The 23,768-nt window shown below is 39.8% G+C and overlaps 1 protein-coding gene across 1 annotated transcript in view; it reads left to right on the top strand.

Moving 5' to 3' along the window:
* Positions 1-23,768, top strand: part of RNF144A (ring finger protein 144A) — a 138,124-nt gene that overhangs the window by 82,601 nt on the left and 31,755 nt on the right. The window contains exon 3 of the mRNA XM_049784555.1: positions 13,128-13,273. Coding sequence (XP_049640512.1) covers positions 13,139-13,273 — 135 coding nt within the window. The 5' untranslated portion in view covers positions 13,128-13,138. The remainder of the gene's footprint in view (positions 1-13,127; positions 13,274-23,768) is intronic.

The following is a 23,768-nucleotide window of genomic DNA, read 5'->3' on the forward strand; positions in this document are numbered from 1 at the left end:
TGCAGTCTGCAAGAGAGGCAGCTTCCTGTGGCAAATCTGCAGGTGGACCTGAAGGAAGAGTCTCAAGGTCATAGCCCTGGCTCGTTGGAAATTTCTCTAAGGCCCTTTCAGAAGGATTTAGTTCTATCCACGTGGATTTCTCTTTCATCACACCCCAGCAGTGGCAGGAGCCCTGGGGCTTGCTGCAGGGAGCTTTGCTCTGTTGGCCTCTCTCACCAGCAGAGACTTGTTTTTGGCACAGGAAGTGCAGACTGAGGAGGGCCCTTTGATGGGATGAAGTGAGTAGAGGGGGTGGCTGCTGTGTGAAGGAATTGCACCTGTAAGTCATTCCTCCCAGACCACCCTGTGCATTTTAGCTGCCAGTTACTACTGCTCTATGATAGGCTCCAGATGCTCTAGCGAGCCAAATCCCATTCAGGTGTATCTGAAAATTATAAGCTCTGACAAATCTCCACCTGACATGACTGACTGCCTCTCCTATGAGTCCATAAGGAACACACAGTTTCTGTGTTAAATGAGAACTCTACAAGCCAGGGGCATCCCTTAGGTCCTGGCCTTTTTTTAAATTATTATTGATCCCCTGCCTTATTGCAAAATATGAGCATAAAGAATTCAATTACAGTGAAATGATGAAGAAAGCTTTCTCTTCATTTTCACTCTCTAGATGAAAGTTTTAACAAAAAAAATGGATAGAATCACTTTGAGATATGGAGGTATAGAGGTAAGAAATGATGATTGAGTTTTAGAATGTATCAACAACCATCCCATCACTTCACCAGTGTTCATTTCCTTCCACCAATTTCCCCAGTTTCCCTCCTGCCTCTCTGTCTCTCTGTCTCTCTCTGTATCTTTATCTATCTATCTATCTATCTATCTATCTATCTATCTATCTATCTATCTATCTATCTATCTACCTATCTATCTTTATCTATCTACCTACCTATCTATCATCTATCTATCTCTACCTACCTACCTACCTACCTACCTACCTACCTACCTACCTATCTATCTATCTATCTATCTATCTATCTATCTATCTATCATCTATCTATCTCACTCTGTCTTGTCTCTTTGTCTCTGTCTCTCTCTCTCACTCACTCTGTTCCCATTTTTCATTTTAGGCACCATGGTTTGCAATAATGTTATTGAAAGAGTATCATGCATATCAATTTACTCCTTTTAGCTCCCAGTTTTTGTATCTAGAGTGATCATTACCAACTATTATTTTAATAGCATCCCTTCTCTGTTCTAATTATACTCTCCTTTCATTTCTATTTCTTTGGGTATTAGTCTCATATTATGTTTTTTAAACTTTCTGCAAATGATTGTGATAATTCTATGTCTTCTATGTCTGACTCATTTCACTCACTTGATATTTTTCATATACACATATAAGCAAATTTCATGATGTCATCTTTCCTAACAGCTGTGTGGTATTCCATTGTGTAGAGGTACCATAGTTTCTTTATTCACTCATATGTTCTCAGGCACTTGGGTTTTTCTAGATTCTGGTTATTGTGAATAGTGCTGCAATGAACATAGGAGTGCATAGGGCTTTGTTTGCATTTTGATTTTGGGGTCCTAGCATTTATTCTCAGGAGCAGTATCTCCGGGTCATATGGAAGCACAATTTCTAATTATTATTTTTTTTGCTTGTTTTTTGGCCACCCCCGGTGACGCTCAGGGCTTACTCCTTGCTATGCACTCAGAAATTGCTCCTGGCTTGGGGGACCATATGGGACGATCATATAGGGGATCGAACCACAGTTTGTTCTAGGCTAGCATGCTCAAGGCAGATGCCTTACCATGCCACTGCTCTGGCCCCTCAATTTCTAATTTTTAAAAAAGCTTTCTTTGTCCTTTTGTTTTCTTTTGGAGCCTTAGTGAGCTGTCATTGTGCTTCAGATGTTCTGTGGAAGAGTCCTACTTTCCCTGATATACTTTCAAGAGTTATACTGCTCATTAGCATATCAAAAGCTGAGAATTTTCTGTTTCAAGATAATCAAACCTGTTAAATTCTATTTAAAATGCAAATCTCACATCTTCAGTATTAAAATTAATAGTATTGTTTGATAAAAAGGCTCAGGCCACTCAGTTTGGACATTTTTAAGGGCCCATACATACATATTATGGGGGCTTTAGCACCTATTTTGTAATTAAATGGACCTGGATGGAAATATTGCCAAATGTGGAGGTATAGACCAGTGACTTTCAGCCTTCATTACTAAAGTGAATCCCTTTAAAGGTTAGTGAAAATACAGATGGCCATGAAGCTACAGCCCTCAGGGTTTCACATTTAATAGGTCCCAGTCAAACGCTTTGAGAAATTTCTCAAGTAATGTTCTTCTGTTTTGGAAGCATTTGTTGAAAAATACTACAAGACGACACCGGCCCAGTGGGGCTCAGCTGTGAAAGACTGTGAGTGTGACCTGTCTATGTCTGTCTACTGTCCTCTTGCGTGAAACTCTTGCGAGTGGGGCAAAAAGAGCCTCCAGAAACCTCGCTCGCCCAGACGCCATTTTCAGGGAGGGACTTCAGAGCATAAAAACCGGCTAACCTTTGCAAAAGCTGGCTCCCTGTGTGTGACACCAGGCGGGGAAAATCCGCGAAAGTACACCGGCCCAGTGGGGCTCAGCTGTGAAAGACTGTGAGTGTGACCTGTCTATGTCTGTCTACTGTCCTCTTGCGTGAAACTCTTGCGAGTGGGGCAAAAAGAGCCTCCAGAAACCTCGCTCGCCCAGACGCCATTTTCAGGGAGGGACTTCAGAGCATAAAAACCGGCTAACCTTTGCAAAAGCTGGCTCCCTGTGTGTGACACCAGGCGGGGAAAATCCGCGAAAGTACACCGGCCCAGTGGGGCTCAGCTGTGAAAGACTGTGAGTGTGACCTGTCTATGTCTGTCTACTGTCCTCTTGCGTGAAACTCTTGCGAGTGGGGCAAAAAGAGGCTCAGAGGAGCACGGCCGCTCCGCTACACGGCCGTGCACTCTTTCTAAGGAAAGAACTCCATTGCAACAAGAAGGAAAAATCACACTAAGAACGGCGCTATATCACAGAAGCAAACATTTCTCTCTGGACTGTCTTCTCTGTTGCATGCTCGGGCCTAAGATTTGACCCAGTGTGAGGCCTCATCCACGGAGGACTCCCCTCCCTTAGAGGCAAGTCAGCCCATCCAGAAAGGGAGGAGCCAGAGGAGTGTGCTGCCTACACCATATAGACAATGAATACCACCACAACACGTAGAAAAACCCACAATACAAGTGTGACAATGGGGAAACAACGCAGGCCAGCATCAGACATAGAGAATGAAGATGACAATTCTGAGGACCAGATAATGACTGAACAACTAATCAACCTCTCAGATAAGGACTTTAGACTAGCAATATGGAAGGTGCTCAACAGACTCCAAGAAACCATGGATCGAGTTGAACAGAACACTAATAAGAACCAAGAAAATATGAAGGCAGAAATGACAAAACTCCAAACTGAAATAACATGTCAACTAATAGGACTGAAAAAGTCAGTAAACGAAGTGAATGACAAAATGGATAAGCTCTGGGACAGGGTATCAGAAGCTGAGAATAGACTTGGTGCTGTGGAAGATGAGATACATAACAATTCCATACAGCAGGAAAGATTGGAGAAAAAACTTAAAGCAAATGAGCAGACAATGGAAAAATTAGTCAAAGAATGGGAACAGACGAAAATAGAAGTCTATGATAAGATCAACAGAAACAACTTAAGAATCATTGGAGTCCCAGAGACCCAGGAAGAAAATTTCCAGGAAGAATCAATGGTCAAGAACATCATTAAAGAGAAACTTCCAGAGCTAAAGAATATATGTGATCAAATTCTGCATGCCCGAAGAGTACCAACCAAAAGAGACCCCAGAAAAACCACCCCAAGACACATCCTAGTCACAATGACAAATCCCACAGATAGAGACAGAATTCTGAAAACAGCAAGATCAAAAGGGGAAATCATGTTCAAGCAAGCTTCCCTGAGATTTACAGCAGACCTGTCACCAGAAACGCTCAATGCCAGAAAGCAGTGGTGGGATATTGTGACAAGACTGAATGAAATGAATGCTTCACCCAGAATACTATACCCAGCAAAACTCACTTTCCGGTTTGATGGAAGAATACATGGTTTCACAGACAAAAAACAGCTCAGAAACTTCACAGACACAAAACCAGTCTTAAGAGAAAAACTGAAAGACCTAATCTAAGACAAGACTACCCAAAAGACACACCAAATTTTGAAATAAAGATGGCATTAAATCCCAGGACAATTCTTTCTCTCAACGTCAATGGACTAAATGCACCAGTTAAGAGACACAGAGTGGCTAAATGGATCAAAAAACTCAATCCAACCTTCTGCTGCCTACAAGAAACGCACCTGAATAGTCAGAACAAACATAGACTCAAAATAAAAGGCTGGAGAAAAGTTATCCAAGCAAACAACACCCATAAAAAAGCTGGAGTGGCCATACTAATATCAGATAATGCAAACTTTATACTCAGGAAGGTTGTAAGGGACAAAGACGGACATTTTATATTAATCAAGGGGTACGTAGAGCAGGAAGAATTCACTCTCCTAAACATATATGCACCGAATGAGGGGCCAGCAAAATATTTAATACAACTGTTGACAAATCTGAAAAATAATATCAACAACAACACAATAATTGTGGGGGACCTTAACACGGCTTTGTCAACACTGGACAGGTCAACCAGACTGAAACCCAACAAGAATATACTAGACCTGAGGAGAGAAATGGAAGAAAGAGGCCTAGTGGATATATATAGGACACTCCATCCCCAGAAACCTGGATACACATTCTTCTCCAATGTACATGGGACATTCTCCAGGATAGACTACATGCTGGCACATAAAACATACCTCCATAAGATCAAGAGGATAGAAATTTTGCAGACTACCTTCGCTGACCACAAGGCTCTGAAATTATTTGTGAACTCCAAAGGGACTCAGAAGAAACACTTTAACACCTGGAAGTTAAACAGCCTCATGCTCAATAACCAGTGGGTCCGAGATGAAATCAAGGAGGAAATAAAAAGGTTCCTGGAAACAAATGACAATAAAGACACAAACTCTCAGAACTTATGGGACACAGCAAAAGCAGTACTGAGAGGAAAATTTATAGCTTTGCAAGCACACATCAGGAAGGAAGAAGGAGCTTACCTGAGTAGCTTAATGACACAGCTAATAGAACTAGAAAATGCTCAACAAAAGGACCCAAGAATAGGAAGACAGAAGGAAATAACAAAGCTGAGAGCAGAAATCAACGAAGTGGAAACTCAAAAAACAATCCGAAAGATCAACAAAAGCAGAAGTTGGTTCTTTGAAAAAATAAACAAGATTGATAGACCACTGGCAAACCTAACAAAGAAAGAGAGAGAGAGAAACTTGATAACTCGTATCAGGAATGAAAAAGGAGAGATCACTACTGATATGACAGAGATTCAAAGGGTAATCAGAAACTACTTTGAAAAACTCTACGCCACTAAAAATGAGAACCTGGAAGAAATGGATAAATTCTTGGACTCTTATAATCTTCCACGGTTGAAGGAAGAGGATGTAGCATATCTAAACACCCCCATCACCATTGATGAAATTAAAACAGTAATCAAATGTCTGCCGAAAAACAAAAGCCCAGGTCAGATGGATTCACTAATGAATTCTATCAAACTTTCCAAGAGGAACTACTGCCAATCTTGGCAAGACTCTTTCATGAAATTGAACAAACAGAAACACTTCCAAATAGCTTTTATGAAGCCAACATCACCTTGATACCTAAACCAGACAGAGACGCTACCAAAAAAGAAAATTACAGACCAATATCACTGATGAATGCAGATGCAAAGATCCTCAACAAAATCCTGGCAAATAGGATTCAATGCCTCGTTAAGAAGATCATCCACTACGATCAAGTAGGTTTCATCCCAGGAATGCAAGGCTGGTTTAACATCCGTAAATCTATCAACATAATACACAACATCAATAACAAGAAAAATAAAAACCACATGATCATATCAATAGATGCAGAGAAAGCATTTGATAAGGTCCAACACCCATTCTTGATCAAAACTCTCAGCAAGATGGGAATGGAGGGAACCTTTCTCAATATAGTGAAGGCCATCTACCACAAGCCAGTGGCAAATATTATCCTCAATGGAGAAAAACTGAAAGCCTTCCCTCTAAATTCTGGCACAAGACAAGGCTGTCCTCTCTCACCACTCCTATTCAACATAGCACTGGAAGTACTTGCTATAGCGATTAGGCAAGAAAAGGATATCAAGGGAATCCAGATAGGAAAGGAAGAAGTCAAGCTCTCACTGTTTGCAGATGACATGATACTCTACTTAGAAAACCCTAAAGACTCTATCAAAAAGCTTCTAGAAACAATAGACTCATATAGCAAGGTGGCAGGCTACAAAATTAACACACAAAAATCAATGGCCTTTCTATATACCAATAGTAATAAGGATGAAATGGACATTAAGAAAACAACCCCATTCACAATAGTACCACACAAACTCAAATATCTTGGAATCAACTTGACTAAATATGTGAAGGACCTATACAAAGAAAACTATAAAACTCTGCTCCAAGAAATAAGAGAGGACACACGGAAATGGAAACACATACCCTGCTCATGGATTGGCAGGATTAACATCATCAAAATGGCAATACTCCCCAAAGCATTATACAGATTTAATGCCATCCCTCTAAAGATACCCATGACATTCTTCAAAGAAGTGGATCAGACACTTTTGAAATTCATTTGGAACAATAAACACCCTCGAATAGCTAAAGCAATCATTGGGAAAAAGAATATGGGAGGAATTACTTTTCCCAACTTTAAACTGTACTACAAAGCAACAGTTATCAAAACAGCATGGTATTGGAATAAGGATAGGTCCTCAGATCAGTGGAATAGGCTTGAATACTCAGAAAATGTTCCCCAGAGATACAACCATCTAATTTTTGATAAAGGAGCAGGAAATCCTAAATGGAGCAGGGAAAGCCTCTTCAACAAGTGGTGTTGGCACAATTGGATAGCCACTTGCAAAAAATTAAACTTAGACCCCCAGCTAACATCATGTACAAAGGTAAAATCCAAATGGATTAAAGACCTCGATATCAGCCCCAAAACCATAAGATATATAGAACAGCACATAGGCAAAACACTACAGGACATTACAGGCATCTTCAAGGAGGAAACTGCACTCTCCAAGCAAGTGAAAGCAGAGATTAACAGATGGGAATATATTAAGCTGAGAAGCTTCTGCACCTCAAAGGAAATAGTGCCCAGGATACAAGAGCCACCCACTGAGTGGGAGAAACTATTCACCCAATACCCATCAGATAAGGGGCTAATCTCCAAAATATGCAAGGCACTGACAGAACTTTACAAGAAAAAAACATCTAACCCCATCAAAAAATGGGGAGAAGAAATGAACAGACACTTTGACAAAGAAGAAATACGCATGGCCAAAAGACACATGAAAAAATGTTCCACATCACTAATCATCAGGGAGATGCAAATCAAAACAACGATGAGATACCACCTCACACCCCAGAGAATGGCACACATCACAAAGAATGAGAATAAACAGTGTTGGCGGGGATGTGGAGAGAAAGGAACTCTTATCCACTGCTGGTGGGAATGCTGTCTAGTTCAACCTTTATGGAAAGCGATATGGAGATTCCTCCAAAAACTGGAAATCGAGCTCCCATACGATCCAGCTATACCACTCCTAGGAATATACCCTAGGAACACAAAAATACAATACAAAAACCCCTTCCTTACACCTATATTCATTGCAGCTCTATTTACCATAGCAAGACTCTGGAAACAACCAAGATGCCCTTCAACAGACGAATGGCTAAAGAAACTGTGGTACATATACACAATGGAATATTATGCAGCTGTCAGGAGAGATGAAGTCATGAAATTTTCCTATACATGGATGTACATGGAATCTATTATGCTGAGTGAAATAAGTCAGAGAGAGAGAGAAAAACGCAGAATGGTCTCACTCATCTATGGGTTTTAAGAAAAATGAAAGACACCCTTGTAATAATAATTTTCAGACACAAAAGAGAAAAGAGCTGGAAGTTCCAGCTCACCTCAGGAAGCTCACCACAAAGAGTGATGAGTTTAGTTAGAGAAATAACTACATTTTGAACTGTCCTAATATTGAGAATGTATGAGGGAAATGTAGAGCCTGTTTAGGGTACAGGCGGGGGTTGGGTGGGGAGGAGGGAGATTTGGGACTTGGGTGATGGGAATGTTGCACTGGTGATGGGTGGTGTTCCTTTTATGACTGAAACCCAAACACAATCATGTATGTAATCAAGGTGTTTAAATAAAAAAAAATATGCAAAAAAAAAAAAAAAAAAAAAAGAAAAATACTACAAGACATTTTCACAGACTCTGGAAGAGAAGAGATTCTTAAGGGTTCAGAGAAACCATGGGTTTATTTCACCAGGGATTAGGTTTGGCATGAAGGGTGGGCAGCAGGATGAGAAGTGGTAAAAAATGAGAAAGAGATTGATTGGGAAGAGAGTAGAGTTTGTTGAAGGAAGGACTGTTAGAGTGAAAGGTATCTGACTCATAGCTGCCTTTCCTTCCCTACTTTCTTTGAAGAGGGAAGGCAGGGCAAACCTGTCCCTTTGATAGTCTAAGAACTTAGGATGGGGTGATTCTACCCAAATAACTACATTTTGCTTTTGGGTTATAAGCCGACTCTTCCTACATGGACTTTTTCCTCTGCCAACTCTTTTTCATCCAGTCTTCATATTTCTGTCTCAACAAAAAACTCTGCTCAACCCTAGCAGCCGTGCTTAATAAGTGACTTGCCTTATAAACATTTCAAATTGCTTAGATTGAATAATACTTATAATTGACCAGATGTTCTTAAAGTAGTTTGTTGTTTCATCTAACTTGACATTCACATTAGAGAAACAAAGACTGTTTTTGCTTTTATTGTCCATTCTCTTAGAAAATTTCTGCTTCAAGCTTGCAGCTGTTCAGTGTGTGCAAAATCATATTTATCTTATCCTGTGTGTAAGGAAAGTTTGCAATGGCCTTTTACAGTCTGTATTATATCTAGTTTTTGTGGGGGGATGGGGGAAGATATGTTTTGCTGTCACTATTTTGAGGGAGTAGTCATAGCTCAGGATGCTGAAGGATTACTCTTTGCTCTGCACTCAAGAATTACTTCTAGTGATGCTCGGGAATGAGAGGGATTGATTCCAGGCAGATCACATGCAATGAAAACACCCTGTTTGCTGTACTATCTCTCTAGCCCTTGCTGTTTCTATTTGAATCAGAATTTGGAGCAAACCTCACAGGACATTACTGTAGAGGGGGCAGTGCCAGGAAACTAGAATTTGATCTGTTTTAAGAGCAGTTCTTGGAGCTAAAAAGAGGTGAAGAGCTATGGCTGACATGAGCCAGGATAGTGGTGGCCACACCTAGAGATCAAGTGGAAATCATGGTCTTGGAAGAAAAAAAAAAAGGATATGCCAGAGGTTCTGCAAGTTATGCTTAGGTTTATGTCTTCTGAAAGTCTGTAAGCTGGAAAATATGCCAAGTTCATGAGCTGAGAAGAGTAGAACCTGCCTGAAAAGTAAACAAGATGGGCTAAGGAAAATGGTCTGATGAACAGCAATGGTTGTGAACAGAAATGTGTTCTCAGATGCTATTGTGTCCAGGATTAATGGTAAGGATCAGCTCTAGCTCCAAGGACTCTGTGTTGAAGCAGTAAATTCTCAATTTCTGACAATCTGAAATACATGTTGGAGTGATGATCAACACAATAGATCACACACTGTACAGCTGAAAATAGAGCAGGTTTCTAGAGGTTACGGTATTCCGTTCTCCCCAGTACAAAAGCCATCTGCTTGAATTTCATCAAAGACTAAATTAGGATCATATTATTTCTCTGCTCACCAGTAGAGGTAAAGTGATCCCCCCCAAAATGCATGCCCAAATAACAAGTTTGAACTCAGGTTTGCTTGATGGCAAAATGTCATTATTTATTTTCAGATTTGTTTGGATGCACCAAATCTGGAATGCCAGACTGTACCTCTATTAGAGAGACTTCTCCCCACTCTAGTTTTTCACTGTGTGAAAAACTTGTGTACACTTGTGTACACAGTGTCTTCCACACTCACACCATTGACCCTTAAGGAACAGCTCAGCATTGATTTCTTTAGCCAGTTTCCAGTTCAAAATCATTCTAGGAAAAGTCTACCTAATAAAAGTTTATCCGGTAAAAGTCTAGCTAGTCTTTTAGGACTAGCAAACATTCTTCATCAAAGAACAGTTGTCACATTTTGCAATTTTAAGAGCTTTAAGTGATGTTACTGGAGGAACATGAGAGATGGGACATGGGTTAGTTACTTGTATTGCGAGCACTGATATTCATTGATTTGGTCAGCCAAGCACTACTAGAAGTGATTCTGGATCATAGAGATGAGAGTAGCTCCTGAACAATGGCAGACACGACAGTACCACAGCCACCAAAGGAAGATGTATCTTGAAGAGAAAAAAGATTAAGGAATAAATGGGAAAAAAATGCAGACAGACCTAAAAAAAATTCTGACCCATAATATTAAGATCTAGAAAACTCCTATTTAAAATGGTTATAGTCATTTGTTCAAGGAGTAAAAAAAAAAACAATAACTTAAGTGAAAATAAACTCTAGGAGGTGTTTTTATTCTTGTACCTTCTCCATACCCAGATAACTTGTGACCTCTGGATCATCTCAGAGTTTTGATTTCTAAAAGGCTTTGGGTCAAATTATACTTTTCAAGTTTCTCTCACTGATCCAAATGGTACTTGAATTGTGTCAAAGTGTTTGTGTTTTAAGAATATTCACTTGAGCTGTACTGACTCAGTGACACCAATTTTTATTGGGAGAGGTCACATTCACCCTTACAATCTCCTTGCTTTACTCTGAATGTTTTTGCTCATCTCCATGAGTATGGAGTAATGTTGGCTTTCTGAGACTCTCCTCTGCTTGAGCACTGATTGGTCAGGGTGTCTATTCCTTATCTATTATATTTGTATCATTTTTAAATGTACTTTGTAGAATTATGTCTGTATAATTTCAAACCCTGTCATCTCTTCTTTCCTTCTAAGTCATATATCCTTTCCGTTCTAAATCTTAGGTGTCCTCAATGATTCATTTAATATATACATATTATATATTCATAAATAAGGTACATACTCAACTTTCTAATATTACAGACTCAACTCTGTGATCCTAAGAGTAACTTGCATAAATGATGGTGCATTTATGACCTAATTGCAGAACTTAGGGAGCATCAGCCTTTCTCACAACTTGATAAATTCACAGCTAAGTGTGACATAATGGCAAGGGGTAAATGGGTTTTTAGTTTGCATTTCATAAGTGAGGCAATTCCTTGTGGGATCTTTCCTATTCCTTTTAACAACCATGTGTGAAAACTGAAGCTGGAGAACACTGCTGGTTGCAGACATCTGCCTGTCTGGCCTCAAAGCCCCTCTGACTGTTTCAAAGTTATTGACTATTTCAGTATTCTGCCTTGCTGTTTACCAACTTATCATCTATGTGAAGGGTAACTTACCCTCAAAACCTAATATTCATCTCTTATTAAGCTTTTCTCTGCAATAAGTGGGATAGTTTTATTCTCAACTTCCCAAGTATTCTAAGTACTGTTTTCATGCATAATTATATACTTGTGTTATTATCTTTATTTTTTTAATCCAGCCAATGATGTCTCCATATTGACTCTGTAGATGCAAGGTGGGTGGGACCTGTGTCTCACATATCTTTGAAATTCTCTCAAACTTTTCTGTACATATTCTGGTCATTGTTTGGTGTGTTGGGTTTTGAGTGCCCCTTGCCATGTCTTTATTGTTTTGCATATAACCATCTTCTGTAAATATAAAGTTGGACAAGAAAAAAATATTTTCATGACCTCAGATCTTACAGAGAATATGGTTACCTCCTGATAGTCAAATTATTTTGACTATCCTCCATTCAGAATGAGATTAGATAGAGCTGAAAACATATAATATAAATAATTTGGGGTCTTGAGATTATGGGAGTTCAGATGACCAGAGAAAAACACTTACTACTAAAATACATACTTATAATAAAATACATACTTCCCCATCATATCTGTACAATGAGTGTTAAAAGGCCCAAATCAAGTGCAAAGGATCTAATCCCTATCCCTACATGTGTTAATATCAGTGGGCAGTTGTTGAGAAGTCATAATGGATCAGACAGTGAGCCATCAGCTGAAGAGGCCCTTCATTACTATGTTCCCTGTATAGAAATCACTGATAAATTCTACAGTAGGAAAGTACATGTCCTCTGGGTAGGATAACCTGTGAGTGGAAGAAGCCAGCACATTTTGGCTGAGAGAAAGGTGGATTATTTTAGACTGTTTTCATTAATGTTTATTAAGTGTCTATTACACTTTTAGATATATTTGACCTACATAAGGGAACAAATCTGCCAAAGGCCCTGGCCTTTCTGAAGCATACATTCTAGAAAATTAACCAGTGTTAAGGAGACACCAATGCTTTTCTTGAAGTGTCAGATAACAGTTGGACTCTGTGTATGGATGAGAGCCAGTTGTGAAAAGGCACCTTTTGCTTAGAAGGCACTGAGGTAACAGATTTCACAGATGGGATTCTCTGAAATGATTCTGTAGCAAAAAGATAAGAAACATTTGGCTTTACTTAAGAACGATTAAACCAAAGCTTCTCTTTCCAGGGTGCCAAAGGTTTGACCTCCTGATGAGGTGACTGTTTGGGTTTCTTACTCAATGCTTATTAGAGGGAAGGAATAGGCTGAGTAGGTTATCTGCAATGCTGAAAGTAGATTTGGATGTTATCATCAAAAGGGAAAGGATTTACCCACAGATACAAGTCAAGAGACTCCTGGTCAAAGCTTTTCAGAGCTCTCACGTAAGTGCTCTGAAAACTGTCCCCAGTTGGCCTCACTTTGCAGAGGCCCAGTTGCAGCCAGGAGAAAGAAGCTCTGTTGGTTCTTGTGGAGATGCCAGCCAGCCTGACCGTTTGTGTTTCTCTCCTTTTAGACTGTTCTGCCATGACCACTGCACGCTACCGGCCCACCTGGGACCTCGCCCTCGACCCACTGGTGTCCTGCAAGCTCTGTCTCGGGGAGTACCCGGTGGAGCAGATGACGACTATTGCCCAGTGCCAGTGCATCTTCTGTACTCTGGTTGGTCTTTTTGGAGGAAACATCTATGTCAAAGAATTTCAGTATGAGCTCTTTGCGTTCAGTTTAGAGAGACCACACAAACTTTTGACCTCTACGACTTTTGGTCGTATTGGGATATTGAAGTATTTTGCATGATCTTTAGGCCTAATTCATTTGTATTGTTTTAATCATCAGAAAAAGAAAACAAAAAGGATATAGACTTTACATTTCAAAAATCTCTAATTTAATTTTACTATTAAATGCAGAAACAAAGTTCAGAAAGGAAAATTTAAACTTTACTTTCTTTAAGTAATAATTAAAAAAAGTTTTGAGTTTAGCTATATTACTTATGGCCCATATGGATGGCCTGCCAGTGTACTTAAAAATGTCTGTTCTGTGTTCTTTTCTGCTATTTTTACACTGGTCATGTTCTTCCTTCTTGTCTATATTTTAAATATCACATTTTATTTGTCTTATAATCTTGAGGTAAGGGCAACCACCCATATTTCCCATTTTATAGATAAGGAAATGGACCACTAATATTATGTATTTGTCTTGTGACTTCTTTTTTATGCCAGGCTCTGGCATTCAGAAGAACAGAATTCTCTCCCCAAAATGCCTGGTTTCTTGCAGGCCTCATAATAGGTAATCAATAAAGGCGCACCAGATTGAATCTCAGTGAGTCTGTCTTAGAGCTCTAGTTGACAGCCAAGAAATGTGCCTCATTAAAGCTGAAGGAAAGTGACTTCAACCTGGAGGACAGGAAATTGCTCTTGACATTTTTCTGAGCTGGCAGAGAACAGGAGAGAGAGCTGGAGAGACAGATTTCCATCCAATTGACACAATGAATTTGACTCATTTTCATTTTGAAACGATGCGGTAGGATAGTTGAGCATGTCAGGGTGGATTAAATAATTAGCTTTGTGAAAATTGCCTTCCTCTTGCCTGAGGAAAAGTTTTCCACTGTCTGTCAATTGGATAGACTCTTCTTTTTTCTTTGCCCAGTGATGCCTTTGGGCCCGTCATCTGCATCTTTTGAATCTCATCTCCTGAATCTCATCATCTGCTTATCTTTCAAGGGGAGGGCCTCTGAGATCAGGGCTTATTTTCTTTCCCTTAAAGTAGATCATTCATCTTTTCATTCTTACCCACTCCTTCATTTTGTTGTTGTTTTAGCTTTCTATTTCTAGATAATTGTAATAAAAACAAACAAGCTACTAGCAGCTCTAATGCTAATCAAACACATTTCAAGCCCGTCTGTGACTATGGGAGGAAACGTACACCATTTTCTCAGAGAGAGACTTCTTGGAGGACCAAGCAACCCTATAGTCATTGAGATAGTTTTTGGACAATCATTAATTAAAAATTAAGCCTTTGGACCAGAGTGACAGTATAATAGGAAAGCTTACATGTGACTGACCGGATCCCAGACACCCAGTGTGTTTGCCTGAAACATCAGGAATGATCCATTAGCACAGAGCCAGGAGTAATCTCTGAGCTCCACTGGGTGTGGCCCCAAAACAAACAAATAAGAAATAAAATGTTGATAAGAGTTATTCTTTTTTTTTTTTTTTGGGCCACACCCTGTGACGCTCAGGGGTTACTCCTGGCTATGCACTCAGAAGTTGCTCCTGGCTTCTTGGGGGACCATATGGGACGCCAGGGGATCGAACCGCGGTCCGTCCTAGGCTAGCGCAGGCAAGGCAGGCACCTTACCTCCAGCGCCACCGCCCGGCCCCGATAAGAGTTATTCTTACATCTATTGCTTATTGGAGTGTGGAATCAAGGAAACACCTAGGTATGTGGTGAGAACGCCTTACCTGTTGTCACATGATGCTGTGGCTACCCTTCAGCATCTGCCTCAAGTTTCCATCCTATTCAGATACTTGGGAATCCTAAACAAATGACTAAGGAGAGAAACCTGAGCCTATGGGCAAAAGAGTTGTGGCTTTGCTTTTCTTGAAAAAAAAAAAACCTGGGGAGGGAGCAATGATTGAAGAGAGAAAATCATGTTTCAGCAATACAAACTTATGTATTTTTGCTGACACAGCTGTGTCTAGTCTGACAGATACCAGCATTTAGGAGAAAGTCTTTTTCCAATGACGGGAAAAAGACTTAAAAAAAAAGATAAGCTGGACTTATAAAAGTGACATGCTTGTCCCACCTCAAGATATTAGGTCCCCAATAGTTTGAGAAGGGAATTATTGCTTTTCTAATTGTCTTTAAAGAAAAGAAAGTCATGAAAATTATTGTTTTAGCCTTGGGAAGAGGAAATAAGCTAAATAAAATGCACACATATGCATTTTTACTTTCCTATATATCTTTCTCAATATTCATTATTGAGATTATTGGTGATTTCTGGGAATTTTGCCTTTAGGACCAAATGGATAGTTTTGATAAATAAGCTTGGGAAATTCATACTTTAAAAGATAGCTTTTAGTAGACAATAACTTTGCCCATGGAATGTGAAGGAGTAACCGCATTAAAAATAATTAAAATGTAGCTACCCATAGCTCTTTTAAAAGGAAGTTTTATATTGGATTTAATTGGAATTTTTGATTGAACACAAATTTTGAATTTATGCCAAAATCTTTGTTCTCTTGTTCTCATATATACATATATACAGAACATATATGTGGTCTATGATATATACAAACTTCTTAATTTCTCAAAATCTTTGTCTTCCTGTTTACTGTTTGTTCAACTTCATGAACAAATTGAATGAGTACATATATATAAACCACTGAGCTGCAGCCTGCCTGGTTATAAGTAATACAGACATCATTTCTTTCTCTTCCAAACCATAGTCATAGCTGCTCAGGATGTTGAGAGATCTTACTAAGACCCCCATACTTGCAAGTGCTTGTTTTAATTATGGTTCTTCACTTTGCACTGAAGTTCAAGATATGAGTCCTTAATGGGCATGTCTTCTCACCACTTTTTTCTTTGTATTATGAACAGTGGGTTTATTCACTTCCTTTTTTTTTTTTTTTTTTTGTCTTTGGGTCATACCCAGCAGCACTCAGGGCTTACTCCTAGCTCTACGCTCAGAAATCGTTCCTGGCAGGCTTGGGGGACCATATGGGATGCCGGAATTTGAACCAATGACCTTCTGCATGCACCTTACCTCCATGCTATCTCTCCAGCCCCTCACTTTCATTTTCTAATCATCTTTGAATATCTGTCTTGTGCCAAGTGTCCTGATTAAAATTTGAATCAAAGATTAAAAAAGATAGACCCTAAAATCCCAGACCCCATTATCAAGAAGAGAGAAAAGTCTAATTGTTGCCATTCAGGTGGGATTGGCTGAACTTTCAGTCTCTATCAAGGTATGGGACATCCTGGGAAGGGAATAATGAATAATAAATGACCATATTCAGGAGGCCATTTGAAACAGCTTTCAAAGAAATCAGGAAGTATGGACTATTAAAGAAGCTAAAAATAGAATGTGATGGGACAAGATTGGGTTGGTTTTGTCAAGATTTCCTCTAGTTTCTCAGGAAAACCTGATTATCTCGACAGCAAGGCAAAGTCTTAGATGTTGAGTGATATTTGTATGATGCTGTACAGAGAAGAGTTTCAGTCTCTGTTCCCATAAACTGATCACTCAAAACAAGCCAGCTGTCTTTCCCCTTCTGAGTCAGATAAGAACAGAAAGGGAACCAGAGAACCATTTCTTCCCCCCAGTAGACCAACTTTTATTCATGCTATTATTTGTCTTAATAGCTGAGTTTAAATTGTACCTTAAATATCCTTGGCTCTTTCTAAAGTAGCTGTATATTTTGTAAAGATCACAACCTAATCAATGGGCTAGACTCCAATGAGTTTTCTATAAACATTTCTCTTTAAAGTTTATATAGCCATAGGGTGGATTCCTGGCTTATTATGATACAGATACCTTTCAGCAGTAGCCAGTAGGAAACAAAAAAATATAGAGATTAATTATAAGATCTACCCAACACATCAGGGAATAGCGAGGTCATGTGGAGAGGCATAGATAAAGGAATTTTTTGTGTGTTTATATATATACATGTGTATATATATGTGTGTGTGTATATACACATATATTTAAAGTTTGGAATAGAAAAAAGAAATAAAAGGGAAGATGTCCAGCTTATGAGTTATCTAAATCAAATATGATCCGTGAAACAATGGTACCTTCATGGAAGAAGTAAGTCTGGCTCCTCTTTAGTGCCCTGGCCGGTGATGTGTTTATTCAAGTTGGCCTGCTTTGAAGTGGATGTCTTGGCCTCAAAATTTAAGTTTGGCTCTTGCACTACAGAAAAAATGTTCAGTGGTCAAAGTGCTCATTATGTTCAGTTCTTCACTAATGAGAAACCTTGGGCTAATCATTGAACCTCCTGTCTCCTCTTGTTTCCTTATTCAGAAAAGGAACAGGACACTTCAATTTCTGAACCCCAGATTACTGCCATAAATGAGCCAAGTCCCTTCTTCCCCTTCAACAAATGTCTAAAGTACTGAGGGAATTTTATGCACTGCAGTTTACATGTGTATATATAAAAGTTGGCATTTCTATGGCATCTTTGACCCATCTGTTTCCAAGTTCATCTCTGGCAATCCATACTTAGCAACAGAGCCCAGAATCTTGAATTCATTGGGACAGTGAATTATTGCATTAATTGACCAAGTTCCTGGACTGGCCATTGACACAGGACTTTTCTTTGAGCCTGTGGATGTGTTACTTAGAATTTGTTAAAACCTGAAACATTAGCTCCTGAGTCTGCTTAACAAAATACCAGAATTGGGGACTTGCAACAATACATTTATTCCATCTCTTTACTGATATAGAAGGATATAAAAATCTGAAATCAAGTTGTTGGTAGGCTAGAATTCTCTCAAGTACCTTTAAGAGAGGATCTTTCCCATTCTCTTCCTAGCTGCTGGGGTTTCCCTCAATTCTTGGTGTCCCTTGGCCTGGAGGAGAAGTAGCATTACAGTGTGTCAATATCTCAGCCTGTCAGTACTAGCTTTCCCAGTATATCTCTGTCTCTCTTCTTCTTGCAAAGACATTTTCATATTGTGATAGGAACTGCTCTGCTTTGATATGCCTTCATCTTAATCAGATCTGTTTCTAAATAAAGTCAAATTCTGAGGTTTAGAGGGAGAGGCAGATAGGACTTTATACATTTTGGGGAGCAAAGACAATTCAAAACACCTTCTATGCATTGTCTAAATTGATGGTGTGAGAATTGCTGCAAATATAGTTGATGATGCTTTTGAGTACAAGTCACAAAAACTAACACTTCACAATCTCACAGCAGAGGTAAATGTCATCATAACAGTACCTTGTTTCTGCACGACAGAAGTTCCAACCGTACAGTGCTACTGTCTGTCATGAGTACAAAGATGTCAAGAAGTGTCCACACAGTGAGCTTTTGATGCTGCCATCACTTTACCCTGTGGTTTCATATACAACTGGACAGTGCTCTGTGAGACCTAGCATGCAACTGTTTTTCTGCTGGTCCCGCCTCTTTCCACAGTCACCTATCAAAGCCACCATCCTCTCCTCCAGGCCCGCTGCCTTTCTGTCCCAGCAACACTCCCCAAATTAGTCCATTCTACCAGGTTATGATATGAGACAGGAAGTGACTTGAGCCATGGTGAGATACTCTAATTCCTCTGGAAATTCTTCATGTTACAGTAAAGGTAGATTTAAAGAAAAGTTGACTTCTGGTATAGGCCACACTGGGAAGAAGCTGAAGCGCTGCCCTGAAGACATTATTGCACAATGACTATCACACCTACTGTGTAACTTTAAGTCCCCCCTCCCACAGCTTTTTCATCAATTCACACTCAGCCCACAATGGAGAAATGGACTCATTCTCTCTAGAAGCCTTTCCTTCTCTCAGCTAGCCAACACTTTCCCCAGGGGAATGCTGGATCTCAGTGAAAGAGAAAACAAAAATACGACTTTAATTCTGAGTTTTTCCTCTGTGGGTGGAGAGTGCACAAGAAGACACTGACTTGGGACTGGAGTGATGGCTTGGAGTGGTAAGGCATCTACCTTACTAGCGCTAGCCTAGGATGGACTGTGGTTCAATCCCTTGGCATCCCATATGGTTCCCCAAGCCAAGAACGATTTCTGAGCGCATAGCCAGGAGTAACCCCTGAGTGTCACCAGGTGTGGCTGAAAAAACAAAAACAAAAAAAAAGGACACCAACTCACCTACTGAAGCTCAGTGAGTACTCCAGGTCTTTAGAGCAGGACCTAATTTTCTTTTGATCTTCACATTATCTCTGTCTCACTCTTGTGCCCAAACTTTTGGATTCATTCATCATCAGATTATGTCACAATCACTATGGCCTTGGCCCAGTTGGCAACATAATGGTTCTCCAGTTGTGTTTTCTTGAGAGCCTGACAGCACTAACAGGACGTTGTAGTTGGAGATGAAGTTACAGGCCAGGATATGAGTTGCACCAGGTCACCTGCTTTACAATAGTGGCATGTAGTAGAGCATGTCTCTGGGATCTCCAGAATCTCTGCCAGATCACAAGGATGTACATTATTAGCCAAGCATTTGATAAAATGTGTATGTTCTAGTCGTTTTTCTGTTGATCAGCTGCCAGATATTGATCAACCCTCAGGCACAGGGATTAGGAAAATAAATGATACTTTTTCCTTCAAAAGATTTTGCCTGGGCCAGAAAGATAGCACAGCAGATAGTACTTAGCCCAAGTTTAATTGCTGATTTCTTGAGCCACCAGGAGTGATTCCTGAGTGCATTGCTAGAAGTAACTCCTGAAAACTGCTGGGTATGACTTCAAGAAAGAAAATAAAAAAATAAATAAAGACTGCTTTCTAATACATAGGATATATAAAGAAATTATTGATTATTGATGGCCATAGATACCAAGAAAATACAATTGGTTATGATAGCACCTCTCTATTTCTAGGGAACTATCTATAGCGATAGAGCAATCATGTTGATATATTCATATCTCCCATGGCTGTTATTTCCCACTATGAGAAAATAGAAGTTCATAAAACTGAATTGCTTTGCTCAAGTAAGGGTCCAAATTAGGTAGTGACTCCAGGAACTTGCTCTTTAAATACTTACTTAGGCTCCCAAGGTTATTGTTTGGCCCTATTTATGCATAATGTTTACAAATAGTAATTCACTGTAAAGCCTAAGCAACTCAGGAGCCTTTAATCACAGTTTTTTGTAGTTTTACTCCTGGTGTCATCAATAGCCAACTGACTAGACTAGCCAACTTGCAAGTGGGAAATTGACAAAATGCAGACATGTCATTTTGGGCAAGAGAGATTTGTCTCTGTGGCCGACTTCTCCTTGGCAGGAAACTTCTAACACTAGGAGGCAGATTAGCAAATCAGCACTACTGTCTCCCTCTCTGACTCTTCATGGACCATGATTTCAAAGAGTTGGAAAACAAAATGGAAAATGAAATGCCTGGAACATTCTGTGGTTCCTGCCACTATCCCTCCTTCTTGCCACTCCCCTCCCTTCTCCTTCCCCTTTATAGAGGGTATGCTCTTCTTCCAGGAATGTCTTTGTCACTGTGGCCACATCTTCATCTCTGGAAAGCCTTTCTGATCCAGCCCAATTGGACCCTTGCAGTAATCTGCCTCGACCCCACCCCCTTCCCTGGAGGGTAGAACAGAGTGTGTCATAATACTCTGTGTCTTCTGCCCCCACTTATGTCCTAAGGTGCTTGGTGTCCTGCACTGCCTTTGTATCTATGAGTCAAGAACAAACCAGGATGTACCCTGGGTTGGCTCAGATTTTACATTAAAATACGAAGAATTTTTCATTCTAAGAAAAAATATGAGGAAATGGAAAATACTTAGCAAATAATAACTTATGAAAGAGATCTTAATTGAGAAGGAAGAAGCAAACAATAATAAGACACTGGAACTGGGGAAATAGCTCAAGTGGTAAAGTACATGCCTAGTATTTGTGAAAAGCCTTGAGTTTGGGCCCGGAGAGATAGCACAGTGGCGTTTGCCTTGCAAGCAGGCGATCCAGGACCAAAGGTGGTTGGTTCAAATCCCGGTGTCCCATATGGTCCCCCGTGCCTGCCAGGAGCTATTTCTGAGCAGACAGCCAGGAGTAACCCCTGAGCAATGCCGGGTGTGGGCGAAAAACCAAAAACCAAAAAAAGAAAAAAAAAAAAAGCCTTGAGTTTAATCCAGGCACCACACTGGTCACTGAACAGATGTAGCCCTGGTAGTTCTTGAATACCAGAGAATTGGAACACACATAGACAATTCTCAGAGACAAGCTAAATTATCAGGAACACCATTACCCCACAGGTACAGGCTCCTGAACACCACCTGTCGCCCTTATTTTGAAAAGAAATTTTTGTTGTTGATGTTAAGGCAACGTGAGTTTGAAACCTCTCTAAGAAGACTGTGGCTGTGAATCCATTGGTAATTTCACCAAATCTTTGCTTTCTTGGCCAGAAAAAAAAAAAAAAAAGGCTAACACTTCCAAGACTTGTCCACATTATGGACCAACATAGGCAAAATAATTAACACAGTGCTGATACTGGAAAGTCGTTTGGTTAAGGAGAGCTGTAATTAATATAGCAGTTAGGAAAAATATCAGTCTCTACAATTGTGCTATGTTTCTTCTTATTTATTTTGTTTGTTTGTTTTTGGGCCATACCTGGTGACGCTCAGGGGTTACTCCTGGCTATGTGCTCAGAAATTGCTCCTTGATTGGGGGACATATGGGACACCGAAATCGAACTATGGTCCATCCTAGGCTAGCTCGAGCAAGATAGACACCTTACTGCTTGCGCCACCACTCCAGCCCCTCTTTTTTTTTACTTTTAACAGAAGCTTTTCTATTTGCTCAGTTTTATGCTCATGTCAAGAGAGATTTTAGCTAGCAAAACCTAATCAGGCTTTCCCAACATGGACAATATCATTACCTCCTACCCCTTGCCAGGCAGATCCAAGATCCCTTGCTAAACTGATTTAAGGATTGGTAGATATGGGTGAAAACTGGGGACATTTTATGTTTGTTTACTTTAAAGAAGGTGGATTTCCAGGATGGCAGTAAGTGCTTATTTTTTTTTTTTATTAAAGGACAGGAGGTCAAATAAGTTAAGGAATCTCCATATTAGATTAAGATATAGTTTATGAGTCTTGAGCCACTTATCGAAACTAGTTTTAGATGGATGCATGATCAGATATTTGTACATATTTTATTTGATTTGATTCTAATGTGTATTTTATATAATGAACAAGTGGATGCTCCCAGAAAGAGTCATTTGGGGAAATCACAGACACATTCTACTCTTGTAGAGCTGTCTGGGAGCAAGACATTATTCACAGCTTCTTATCTGATGCAAGGTCCTTAAGCATGCAAGGTCCTGAAGCACAAGGTGGAGAGGCTCTGGCTCTCCACTGTGTTATTTCATACTGGCTGTACTTGTATTTTGCTTCTTAGGGAGGATCAACAGCCTCCCATTATGTGCTGCTGTTTTTGGCATTTTATCATATTGTGGCATCAGTGTTCTCCAGAGATCCTACTTAGACAAACTTGATTATAAAAAGAAAAATAATGATCTAGCTCTTAAGGTTTGGGTTTTATCTTACCATCTGATGATGGTGAGACAATTATTACTCATAAACCACAGATAACCACAATTATTCTAATATTTTAACTTTGCAACTGCCCAAAGACAGAAATTGTGCTGGGTGCTGTTTTTGGTTTGTTTTGCTTTCTTTGAGAGCCACACCCATTGATGCTCTGGGTTTACTCTTGGTTTTGCATTCGTAGATCACCACCCTATTTTTGACAGTACTTGGGGGATCATCTGGGGATCGAAACTGGTGTCTGGGTACAAAGCAGTTGACTTACCTGCTATGCTATCATTCTGGCTCAGTGCTGGGTGCTTTTATATATGTTTTTCTTAACATAAACATAACAAACATACCATCATCATAAACTACATAAACAAACATATCAAATTATCTAAGATAGGCCTTTACTCTACTATTGTCCAGAAAGCTGTGACTCAAGCTCATCAAGGTTCAGGACCCTTTCTAAAGTTCAGGATTCCATATATCTGCCTAGCTGCAAAGTGAAGAGTTTTATATCCACACCCCCTCTACCCTACACGTCATACAGCCAAAACCAAACATTCCAATGCCTCCTGACTATAACCAGATTATTGTTATAATGTCAGCAAACCATAGTTCTCTCTCTCTCTCTCTCCCTCTCTCTCTCTCTCTCTCTCTCTCTCTCTCTCTCTCTCTCTCTCTCTCTCTCTCTCTCTCTCTCTCTCTCTCTCAGATTTTTCCAGTGCTGCCAGAGCCAGTTGCAGAATAATGGAGACTTTGTAGTCCCCAACCTTCCTGCCCCTCTTTCACCTGGATGTTGGTTTTGATGAGTTTGTGAAATTCCTACTGTCTTAGGTTTTAAAGATCCATGACTGGCCTCACCCATACTAAGTCCTCTGCCATCAAGATTTGGTTGTAGTTAATCATGAGAACCTCTTGCTAAACATGGATTTAGCAGGGATT

Source organism: Suncus etruscus, chromosome 12 (assembly GCF_024139225.1).
Source record: "Suncus etruscus isolate mSunEtr1 chromosome 12, mSunEtr1.pri.cur, whole genome shotgun sequence".
In the NCBI taxonomy this organism is placed as follows: Eukaryota; Metazoa; Chordata; class Mammalia; order Eulipotyphla; family Soricidae; genus Suncus; species Suncus etruscus.